General features: G+C 34.7%; 1 protein-coding gene across 2 annotated transcripts in view; it reads left to right on the forward strand.

Moving 5' to 3' along the window:
- Nucleotides 1-12,799, forward strand: part of MCTP1 (multiple C2 and transmembrane domain containing 1) — a 188,710-nt gene that overhangs the window by 34,915 nt on the left and 140,996 nt on the right. Inside the window, exons 4-6 of one of the 2 annotated variants that reach the window (XM_050329307.1) lie at nucleotides 1,300-1,379; nucleotides 2,119-2,224; nucleotides 9,860-9,898. In XM_050329307.1, the coding sequence (XP_050185264.1) occupies nucleotides 1,300-1,379; nucleotides 2,119-2,224; nucleotides 9,860-9,898 (225 nt within the window). The remainder of the gene's footprint in view (nucleotides 1-1,299; nucleotides 1,380-2,118; nucleotides 2,225-9,859; nucleotides 9,899-12,799) is intronic. The other variant, XM_050329308.1, reaches the window with a different exon arrangement.

The raw sequence follows: 12,799 nt of genomic DNA on the forward strand, positions 1-12,799 counted from the left end.
TTGTAGAAGGAGAAAGGGAGGAAATAATTTGACTTTGGGCCATAAACTGACATTTCATTGTTTGTTTTCTTTTCCAGTTAGAATGAATAATAGATGTAGAAAATGTGAGTGCATAAGCAGGTAGATCAATGCATTGAGAGACTTGTGCTCACATACTTGCATTCAAACCCTTTGAGTCCTGCAGCAGTGTTGTAGCCTTTGGGCCACAGGATTTCTGTTACTGCTATCTTAACACTGTCCATATTAAGGTATTTGTGGAAGATGAACCTCTTTACCTCCTTGAAAAGAGTTTCTGAAATACAATAGTTGAAATATTTGCATTAAAATTGAAGAACTTGAACTTAGTCCTGCCATATCTCAGTTAAATGTTTTCCTTACAAAGTGTTCACAAGTCTCACTCTTACTTAGCTGAAAGTATATTCTGGTCCTCATAAATCCTCATGACAACGCTTAAGAAAAAATTTAATTTGCCTTGAAAGTTGATTTTGATAATTGACATTTATCCTTTTTGTGTGTGTGTGTGTCACAACTTTTCTTTGTTGCCTTTTTAGTTTATTTCCCTGCGTATCTGCCCCCAGTTTATTTGTTGTTCTTTCTTCTGACTTAGGAAGGTGTAACCCATCTCAGTTTGTTCTATTCAATGTACTGGCCACAAATTCCTGTCTGGATATCAGTAAATTTGTCCAGATGATCTCTCTTTAAGTAGGAAATTAGCAGGCAGGGTTCTCATAGTAGGTTATTAAATGTCATTATTTCTTTACACATATCCATTAAGTTTTAATCTTAGATTGTAATATTTCTTACCCTAGAAAATTATGCAACCTTCAAAATGTACAGTTATATTATTCCTAATACTAATGCAAGTGCTGTAATAACCCACTTTTCATAACCATATCCTGCCCTCCTGCTTCCATTTTTCAGAATTGATAAAGAAATCAGTGTATAGCAAATCAGTGATTCTGCTTAACTTTAGGTATTCTTTTGATCTTCCTTCTTTCAGTGCCAGTGTTTATCAGAATGCTTTCTTTTTTTAATAAAATTGATGTCGTTCACATATGTAGTCTAGTAGTAGTATACACCAGTGTCTCTACGTGATGCAGTCTGGCTTTTAAACAAGCAGTTTCAAGCTTGATTTTCTGGCCAGGAAGTTTCAGGTTGCTTTTAGGTAATCCTGGTTTAACAGGTGAGAAACGTGAAGCTATAACTCTGGAAAAGGAGTTTCAAGAACCATTCATAAAGTCAGAAAAGCTCAAAAGAAAAACGATTTCTACTACTGAAAAATGCTCCTGTGAATCTTAGGTATTTGACTATGACTTCGGACTTCAAGATGACTTCATTGGCTCAGCATTTTTGGATCTGACATCGTTGGAATTAAACAGGTATGGCACAAACAAGCCTGCAGAATATTTCTGTATGGCTATCTGCTAATATCATGTTTTTGCAAATAGAACTTTATGGGAATTACAAATTGAACTTTATGCTAGAAGATAATTATATCAGAGAATATTCTGTGTTGGAAGGGACCCACAAGGATCATTGAGTCCAATTGTTAAGTGAATGGCCCATATGGGAATGGAACACACAACCTCAATGTTTTTAGCACCATGCTCTAAACAACTGAGCTAATCTCAGGGTTTATATATATTAATGTACTAAACTAACCCAGGAAAACCACATATGGTTAGGAAAGTACTTTATTCTGAATGTTTATATATTAGCTGATTACGAACAACATTTTTATATTGTCTGTGGAGCTATTAGTTTTATAACCACTGTAATCTTGTTTTTATGCTATCTTCATTCACAGCATAACCACCTGCTGTTTGACTTTCTTTTTTCTGGTTTTTAATCCATTAATATTACAGTTCTGATTTAATTACTTCAGTACATGTAAGTACTTAACAAGTAAAAGCATTTGGTATTTTTTTTATGAGCATTTAGACAGAAACACTTTAAAGTAGAAGTAGGGCAAATCTGTGACACTGGTTTTAAGCAGTTTCTTATAAATGGAGATGCCTTTAATTCTCATAATTCAGAAATTCCATTATCTGTGAAATATATCCATTATATATCAAAACAATGGAAATCAAAATAAATGTGTACTTTTTTGTTTCCTAGGCAGACAGATGTTACCTTGAGTCTGAAGGATCCTCATTACCCTGACCATGATCTGGGAAGTATATTCTTGTCAGTTCTGTTGGCTCCAGGAGAACAGCGAGAACCGGTAATTTTATATTTTAATAAGTGTGATCACTCCTGTGGTTGTTCTGTGGTTGGGTGACTAAGAGCACAAGAGTAAACCTCAGATTCTGAGATTAATTTGATTTTTCTAATTCTTAAAATAGCATTGAACAGTGTTTCTGGTATAGTACAGCATGCTTCATGTGAGTTGGATCCTTCCTGAGATAGTAATGAGGAATCCAGATGGAACATAAATGCTTAGCAATTTCAGATAAAGTCAGTTACAGGTGAATGATGCTGATTAATGTGGAGAAACATCAGTAAACCACTGGTTAAGAATTTTGGACCTACTGCTGCTATGTCTAGGTAAGAATATTTGATCCTATTCTATGCTGAAAATAAAGCTGAAAAAAAGGTAAAAAGTGTTTCCGCTTTTTGACATCTCACATTAAAGTATTATTTGATGTTTTTCAGTTTCCTGTTTACATGTCAATTATGAAATGTAGTGATTTTCTAGGTTTATTGTAATTCCTTCATCAGTCTTAGTTTTCTGACCTACTTAGTTGTAAGTGAAAATATTTTCCAGTTTCCTAGATTGTCCTAGTTGTGACAAATTCTGTCTCTAGTTGGATATATTTTACTACCTTTTTGTATGTTGACTTTTGACTTGGGTGGGTAGTATAACTATGGCAGAAATAGAAGAGATGATATCTCACTGAGGCTGTAAAATACTCTGGATCCCTCTGGCTTCACAGAGGCTGTAGTGAATTGCTTGGACCTCACAGCTAAATTTTGCCTTCAACAGGCTGTTTTCAAATTAAAGAAGAAATCACTGTTAAGCAATAGATCCTGTAGAGGCAGGTTGTTTTAATGCCAGTCTCTTTGCTGTACCAGCAGCCACCACTCTGCAGCCACTCAGAAAGTTTGTTCAGAAACTTTGCCCAGGCACTAGGACATACGGACACACACTATGAATCCCACTCCTACTCCTAATGCCACCAGACTTCCAAAATCTTCAGAAAGAAGACTGTACATGCCCAGAACTTGTCCAGGAGGAGAGACTGGGGCACTACTGGATAAACCCCCAATTTTTTATATCTGTGCGGGCCTTCACCTCTGATGGACCAGGACTGTGCACTGTAGCCACAGACCATCATCACCCACGCATGGCTGGAGCCATGGGTGGTGATATCTTTCTCTTTTCTCCTATCTCTTTTTCTCTATTTTTCTCTTTCAAATTTTCTTCTCTTAGTATGATCATACACTCAAGAAGAGCTATACACCCCTTTTCCAGTTCATTGCCTTTTTTTTTCCAGTTTTGGTTTTAAAGCACGTTTTAATGGAATTTTTTGTTATATTGGTTATTTAGCATCATTTTGCTTCAGTCCCCCGTCCCAGGAATCTGTTAACAATGAACCTGGTTGCCCTCCCTCAAAAGTGGGTCGCAACAGAGGCCAAGGAAAGCATTAATCTGATGAAATTTTCCATGGATAAGGTCAACTACATGTTTTTTATAAGAATATTCATGTTTCTACAGTGTGAGACATCATTCTTTTGCATACCTGAGGACTACTGGGAGGTTTTAATAGTGTTCTTTTTCTGCTTTTCTCCCAGGTAACATTAAAAAACCTAGTAAGTTGATTACTGGAACTAGGTGTTTGGTATTTGGTATAACAGAGATGCAGAGTTTTGAAAATGGGGTTCTTCTCTGTTAAATTGCCTTGTGACATTTTGTTAACACTTAGGAAAAATAATGGAATATGGTAGTAATGCGCATCTAGCTTATTTAAACAGTGTATTTTACTTTTTTTAAAGCAATATATTTATCCAGACAATTCAGAATTCTTTCTTGCAGAGTTGCACCACAACAGTGTTTGTTACTTAAATAAAAAAAATTATTGCATTTTGATTTCTTTCTTTTTTGGTGCATTTGTGTAAGACCAGCATTTCTGAGTCAGATGGTAATTGCCCTGTTTTTTCAAGTGCCTTTGGCACTATCCTGCCATAATCCTACATCATGCAGCACAGAAATACTGTATTTTTACATGGGACATCGTTATGTGAACAGCATGTTAGTTTATTTTTTCATTATAGAGAAGGATAGTACTGTGCTGTTCCATGTTGTCAGCTTTTATAGAGAGACTGCTCAAGAAAATTACAGGTGAGAAAGCGAAATTAAGACACTGCAGTGTAGCCTGTCTTTCATAGGGGTGTTGGTGATTTAGCAACTGAATGTCAAAAGTATTAGGAGCACCACAGACTTGCTGGATAGCAACTTTTTACATATCCAACTGATTAGTTGTAATAGGAGGAAAAACTGGGTTTGTGCTATCACACATTTCATTGTTAGCTTTTTTTAGTTTATCTCAAGTGAACAAATTTTCTTCCCATTGAAACTGTTATATGGGACTTCCTTCTGAAAATGTCCATGATTCCAACTAATAATCTGGTTCCTAATCTGAATCTTAATATTTATTGTGAGAAACCAGTCTTTCCAAGATACGTATCTCAGAGAAGTTCTGGCAAAGTTGCAGTAAAATCAGAGAATTTGTATCACAGTGAGAGGAAGATGACTTACAAAATTAATATTGAATTGCTGTATATGAATGTGTTAGGTGTTTCATAATTAAAGACTCAATTATCTTTTACTCAGTTACCATATGCACTTATTTATTTATTAGATTTTTTTTTTACTCTCTAAGGAATAGATATATTACAAAGTGTATCACTCCAGTTAAACTGTTGTCTTTGGTTATTTTTGAATTGAAGGATTTTGTAATAACGAGGATGATTTTAATTGAAATAAGTATGATTGAGATCAATAAATTTTGAAATGTTATGTTAAAAGATCAAGACTAATTCTTGTTCACTCTCGAAATGTGCACCATATAAAGTAGCAACGAAAGCATTTCCTACATTCGCATACTGTTTGGATGATTGCTGCTCCCCCTCTACTTGGATATCTCTATTTAAGTAATAATTCCAATATAGTTGAAATGTATAGATAAAAACCTATGAGCACCTTTAAATATGCTTTAAAGACAGCTGCATGGAAGACATGGTGGCTCGTCACATCTTGTACATTTTTTTCCTAAGTAATTTCAAATTTACTTAAAACCTGTTTGTTTGATATCCCTATATAGCTTACCTTTCAAAAATACAGTTTCTTCTGAATAGGTTTTATTTTGCTCAGGTGATAACTCATAAATTCCTTGCAACTAAGAGTTGCAAGTTATTAAGCATTTAAGCTAACTTTTTACCATTTTAGACCATTTACATGTTGTCACACATAAATGGTGTCGAATGGTTAAATCATAGAGCTGAAGATTTCAGAAATTAATTGCAAGTACTTATACTGCATGTACTATAATTCCATATATTTTAAATGAGAGTGTTTGTTAAGACCATAGGGGGAAAAAAAAAAGGAATACCTTCAACAAAAGAAGTATTAGCTTTCCCATGTAGCCATAGAAGCCACATATCCTGTATTTTGGGCAGGTCTATATCTGTATTTCAAATCAAGCCCTCTTGAACAAGACAATGTTTGTGATGTGTCCTTTGGTAACTTGATGTGGATGATACTTTCCAAAGAGATCCTTTCATTGCCTGAACTGCAGTAAGGCTGTTTCGGAGGTCATGCATTGATGTGCAGGTAAAGGAAAAGTTTTTTGAGGGTGTGTTTGTGTGGCTTGAGGATAGGTCCTGCAGCAAAGCACTATACTGGCATTTCAAAATAATGTGGCATTATGTTACAGGGAGATGCATCCTGTCACACTGCATAAGAAATATTGATGCTGCTGGAGGATAAGATATTTCAAGTGGAAGTTTGAAGTTAAATGGGACAAAATGGGCCTTGTGTATTACTACTGTCTGTGAGAGAGGGATTATTGCAAGTGATTTTAAAAATAAGCAGTCAGTTTGACAGAGTAATAGATTATTTTGTTTTGGGTGAAGCCTTGAGGTGTGAAAAGAGATGAGAGAGAGATTTGATCCACATAGGAGCATTTTTTTCCTTATCTTCTGGAAAAAAATTCTGATGAAATTCAGATTTTCTGCATATTGACTGATAAGATGATCTTGAGAATTATATCTGGAAGGTCCCATTTCCTCAGATCAAAACATTACATTTTTGGATTCAGATATCGGTTAAGAATGTTAACTTATACATATGTTCATATGACTGTATGTAAAATTATATTACACTGACTAGGAAAGGGGAGTATTTATTTTGGAATGTGGTGGACTGTGAAAAACAGTGCTTAAGTAGTTTACTGTTGTGTTTTTCCAGTAGAATAATATTGGACACAGTTTCAATTAAAGGAAATTCAGTCTACTAGTTTTGTAAGTAGGAACACAGTATTTGATTTTGTGGTAGATTTATGTGAAGAAAATGCAGAAGTAACCTGCAGTTATTGAATAATAATGTAAGAGTATAGGCAGGTGAAAAAATCAAAATTTCTACCAAATCTTATGTCTAAATATCCTTGCCTTTTGCTACCTGGTGCATGCTTTAAAGGCATAAAAGTGTGAACATTTAAAGTAATAATCTTGTAACTTCTCATTCAAACTACGCACATAAATAGAAACATAGCATTTCTGAAGTTATTTGAAGTCCTAGTCTTTTGATTTTTGACCAATGAAGGTAATCTGGTTAGTTCTGATTTTTGAACAATCATGAATTGTGAATCAAATTTGATTAATGAATTATTGTTATAGAACTATAAAAATTTGAATGTTTTTAGTATTTGAGTCCATTTCCAGCCTTACAATTAAGTTACCTTAACACTTGTTACAATAATTCATTTCCATTTGCTCTGTGCTGTTAACAGTACTTGTCCTTTACCTTAATGCAGCATTTTAATTTTATTGTCTTGAAAGGACGGATAACTTAAGTAACTACTGTAAACTAAAAAGATTTAAAATAAGTATGGGAAAAGTATGTGTATATAAAAATGTTAAAATGTGAGCTCTAAAAATTCATTAAGTTAACTGTATTTATGAAAAATATTGTGTTTATGAGGTACTTTCTGTATTTTTCAAATTTCTCCTTTTGATTACCAGTTTAAAAGAAGTCAGAACCAGCAGTTACTCAGATTTTTTTCTTGGACCTGCTCCAAAGAAGCTTGTTTTGTTTCTATTACTATTCCTTTTGGATACATGTAGTGCAGCACATGCTGGTGTGCTGTTTGTAACTGCATGCATGTGTACAGTCTTCTTGCAAATTCTGTTTGATCTTGTAGTCGTGGGTGCCACAGTGCATGTGAGTTTTTCTGTCTCTTTCTCCATCAACATTCAGTGCACAGATTTCACCACTGGGGAACTTCCAGTGACTATAACCTCTTCAGAGCTGCATGTCACCCAGGTCTTCACTACAACAGCTGTTTCCTATCTGGGTCTTACAGGCAATTTCCAGCTATAGGAAATGACAAAGTTGGTAGCTTGATGAGAACTGTTGTCTTGGGACCAGCAGAGATTGGGAGCAACTGTTCACCGCTGGCAGCAACCTAAGAGGCATAGGAAATGGAAATAAGAAAACATACAAGTGTTACTTGGATGTTATTTAATGAGATGAAAGTTGAAGGCATTCTTTTTTTCCTAAAATGATCTATCTCAAATGATGCGTGGGTTTTTTACTTAATATGAAAATATTCACAACATTAATATGCAGTCAGTTTGCTTGCTGTATTAAATCTTATAATACACTATTACTATATGTTTGTTTGTTTTTATTTGCCAGAGGGATAATAACTTAATGGGGAAAAAAAGACAGATGGACTCAGGGCATGGAATATTTTCAGATTAAAAAGTTCTATGTAGATCATTCATCCTGATCTGTCCTATGCTATATATTTATTTTACTGGCTTCTAAGGGTGGTTGCTATGGCTTCAACTTATCCTGCTCTAGCTGGTAATGATGCCAATGTACTCTACAAGTATGGTCATATGTTTCTGTAGCTACAACTCAAACTGAACTCCTCAGAGTTGAAAGAATCATAGAATCATCGAGTTGTTTGGTTTGGAAGAGACCTTAAAGATCATCTAGTTCCAACCTCTTCCACTAGACCAGGTTGCTCAGGACCGCATCCAACCTTGCCTTGAACACTTGCCAGGATGGGGCAGCCACAGCTTCTCTGTGCAACCTGTTCAGTGCCTCACAACCCTCACGGTGAAGAATTTCTTCCTAGTATCTAATCTAAACCTAAATAGTCGTATCAGCTGTTGGGCCAGATTCTCATCCTTGCTCACAGACTGGTCTGAAGCCTAGGGAAGCTGAGTTTGTGCTCTGACTTGTAGCTGTGTAGGATTCAGAAATGACAAGGAAGAGAGCAGCTGTGCTGTTCTGGACAGGACCCAGGAACTCAAGAGATTTTCATCAGTGCCTGCTGTGGGCCTCAAGCTGCTTAATTCTTATGTGCTTCTTCTGTAAAAATGAAAAAAGGGCTTTCTACAGCTTTATAAAGTGTTTAGTATCTGTGTATATTTTCCAAAGCTACAATTACCATTAACTGACAGCAAAGCCCTTGGGTTTTAACTGTTTATAACAACTTAAAAAGTTTCTTCAGAAGCTTGTTGTTTTTCTTCTCCCAAAAAGCTGTGTCTATTTGAAAAATTTCTGGATATTTCAAACATATAAACCCTACATATTTTTTCTTATTTTAATTTCCCCCCATGATATAATTTAATAGTGAGGAAAATGTTTGCATTTCAAAATTTATTTCTGTTATTTGAAAAATAAAGTGTTTTGCGGTAGTTAATAAAAATAAACATCATGTTTACTTTTCATGACAAAGTTTCGAAAGAAATTAATAGCCTTTGATTTATTCTTGCTCAGTATCAATAGCAGGCTGCTAAATGTTATTAAATTCTATAAAGTAATTTTTCTGCATTTCCACAGAACTGCTTAAGCAACAGTTGTGTTCACAGATAAATTGTCCCCAATCTACTTGACCAGTGTGTCTCCTTTATTTAATGACTTAGAATCTGTCTGTGGACACTTTGCCTCCCAGCATTTCAGAGCATGGTGTCTAGCAGTGCCAAGGTTTTACAGGTTATTTAGGTAATGGGACAGGGCAACTGAGATTTGGGTTTTTTAAAGAGCGAAGGTATAACTTTGGTTTCTCCCTCATGTGCATAATTATCAAACTAAAGAGATATTTTTACTGCTGTGAAATTAGCTAACAGTGGTAACTTTAAGGATTTTGTAATAGATTCATGTTATGAAAGAAGTCTTATGAGGGATTTCTATTGTGTGGCTACACTTAGGAGTTAAACAGTAGTGTTCCAAAAAAATGGAGTACTTTATTATTAAAAAAATTCCATTAATATTAAAAACTATCCAAGTATCAGTCAAAATTGAAATCACTATCAGTAACGGCACATCCATTTTTTCCCATTTGTTTATCTAATTCTGTTTTTCTGTCTTTCTTTCTTACAAGTTCAGATAATGCATCGTCTCCAGAACTGAGACTTTCAGACTACCCAGAAAAGTATGCCTGGGTCTGCACAGGGCTGCTACTTGCCTGGATTTGTTTCAGGCTTGTGTATCTGTTGGTGGACTGTACATGTCACTGTTTCAGTTGTAGTGGTGGTTAAATGTGAATTGTCCTGTTGGAGACAGTTGGCCTCCTTTTCTGTATTGCAGAGGAAAGGTACTTAAAATGCTTTATTTTATTTTCAGACTATGCTAATGAGGAAGAGTTGGAAAAGATCAAGTAAGGTAACTGTAATTTTTAGCATGTGGTCTTCTGGCTGTTTGTTTTTGGATTTTTGTGTCTTTTGTTTTTTAGAACAACTATGATGTTTTACCAAACATGACATCTAGGACTGTAAGCTTCTGGCTCAGGATTTATTGTCCTTCAAAATGTGTTTTAATGACATTGGTTTTTGTTTCATCAAATCAAAACCATGAAACAGTTTTTAAATGTAATCATAAAACCTGTAAACTTTGTTGCAGCATTTTAACCTGTTTTGAAGTCATTTGGCAACCTCATGTAAATGGCCAACATGTCCTGATTCCTTTTCAAAAATCTTTATTTCTCATGTATAAAAAATTTCCCTTGTTAATATGAGCAAGGAATTCTTGTCAAAGGATAACTTTCATTTTCTTCCTACTTACTCATTAGAGGTTTTGTGTGCCGTTTTCACAGTGATGCTAGTTATCCATAGATGACAGTCATAGCCAGGCTTTAAAAGAGCAGAATACTTAAGGAATCATTCTTGGTCTCCACTTTATAGAGCTCTTTAGATGCCTCTTCAAGCAAATTCAGTATCTGGCTTTTCCCCTCCTAGGAAGGGATAAGAAAGGAGCAGTGTATGCTCTTTTTCACAGGGGAAATGCTGATAGTTTGACTACAGTGGAATACAACCAATTTTTGGCTTTCTTTTTTGCTGTATGTGTCTCCAAAGAGATAAAGAAAACGTGTATAGTTTCTTAGTAGTTTTCTGGCCAGTCTTACTTAATGCTGCCATTCTGTTTTAAAGTTTTAAGCCTTCTTGCTGTTTGTATTGATAAAAATAAAATTGAAATTTCTCAAAATCTCGAGTTGGTGTGGTAGATCTGACTTTTTTGAGATGTTACCATGTATATGTGTTAAAATGAGAAAAAAAGTGAAATAGCTATGTGGAATGATTGACTTATTTTGTAAAGTTATTTGTTCTTTTAGCATATTGATATGCAAATTTAAATAGAAGGTTGTTAGCAAACAAGGTTGTATATGCTGCTCTTTTGACAAATATTTGCACACCTTTAAATCTTTAAATAATTTAAAAGATCAGTGTTCATAATTCTTGGGTTATGGATGGGTTTTTCACAGTTTGCTTCTGTGATGCAAGACAATATCTCTGTTTCTTTTTTGAAATTTCAGAAGATATTTGGTGAAATTATGATGTATAGTATTTTAATTCTCATATGGTTCGTGTAACTTCATGAAATATCTAAGGTGCTCAAACTCCTGAAGAGATAAGGAAGAGCTGTGAGAAGGGTGAAGGGTAGAACTGTTTTGCATCATGAGAGTGATGTGTTAGCTCTTGATGTCCTAAATATATGTTTGTTCCCATACTTCAAATTACAAATTGACAAAACTATGAGCTTCAGTAATCCTGAATGAATGGCACAACATGAGAATTGGGAATTCTTCAGAGCTCTTCAAGTGAGTTATTTATCCCTGTTCTCCATTGTTACAACCATTTGATAACATTTCATTCAGTAGTGGCATTTTTGCAAATCAGTATATCAAAATATTTGGCAAATAGTGAATGTACTTTCTAAATATTGTACTTTTTCTATGGTTGTCTCACAAGAAGTAATCATTTAACCTAGAGGTGTAATGCATGGACAATATCTTACATGCATTTCTGTGTTTATGATTTATATACAGAAGTATCTCAGTTGGAACACAGAAGCTCATTTGTCTTGTGGGTCTATTCCAGAGTTCCAAATCTTTGATCTGCTGTCTGAAAAACAAATTCAAAAAATCTTTTATTTGCAAAGAATTTCTTTAAAAGACTTGCTCTTCTCTGGGGTGCAGGGTAATCAATATTAAATAAGATGTTATTTGCAGATTAAAAAAATAAAAATTCCTAAAAATAGGTACTCAATCATATTAAATAATTGAGAAAGTGCCCTATTTGAGATCCGTTTTCTTCAGGAAGTGTTTGTCTTACACTCCTGAGAGCTGAGAAAAAAACAGAATACTAAAATTTTTTAAAGATACCATTGTAAAATTTCCTAAACCTAATTTTTTAGGTCTCTAGAGACTTTAAAATGACAATTCTAGTGAATGAATTTGATTTTACAGATATGACACTATTCTTCACTTTTTTAAAGTTTGTGTCCTTGAAGCCTACCTTTTCTGTAACATAGGTAGCTTGAAGTTAAGGTGTAGTAATGCAGACCATTATGGCATTCCCTGTGTTCATGAACTGCATTGTTTGCCTGCAGTTCCTTGAGCATGTGTAGTGGATATAAAAAGAACAGTAACTGACCTCTATTACAATGTTAACATGTTCACTTACTTGCAGGAGGTTACTTTGGCCAAATTCTGAGTCTCTGCTTAAATACTGCACCCCTTTGAAGTTGAGGCATTAAGAAATACTCAGGTCAATGCAGCTGTGCATTTTATCTACATGTAAACCAGTGTTTTCAAACACACTAGTGTTATAAACACTTGTTAGTGACATTGCAAAAATGAAACAACACTTATGCTTTCATTGGTAGATTTCTTTCTTCTGTTGCTGTTGGTTTTTAGTTTGTCTTTTAGTTTTCCCTGTTGGATTTGCTTTATACCAGACATACTCTTCATCAAAAGTGGTGACAGCTCAGCGCTGTCTAGGTCAGAGGGAGTGCTCCTCTTTCTCTGAATCTAGCAAAAATTAAATTAAAACAGTTTTGAAGTCAGAGCATTTCTGTGCTTGGTCTCTGAAAAGAAAATTCAGACTTTCTGTCTTCAGTGACAGGAGACTTCTGGTGGGCTATTGGAAAAAGCTGTTTATTAAAAAAAACAAACCAAACCAAAACAAAAAACTTCTACTGGGTAGATATAATTTGCTTTTAGTTTTAAATTGTTTTTTTTGTTTCATGGACCACAAGCTTGGTGTTGCATTAAACAAACTAAAGGCT

Source organism: Myiozetetes cayanensis, unplaced genomic scaffold (assembly GCF_022539395.1).
Source record: "Myiozetetes cayanensis isolate MyiCay16 unplaced genomic scaffold, myiCay2020 scf4, whole genome shotgun sequence".
Taxonomy (NCBI): domain Eukaryota; kingdom Metazoa; phylum Chordata; class Aves; order Passeriformes; family Tyrannidae; genus Myiozetetes; species Myiozetetes cayanensis.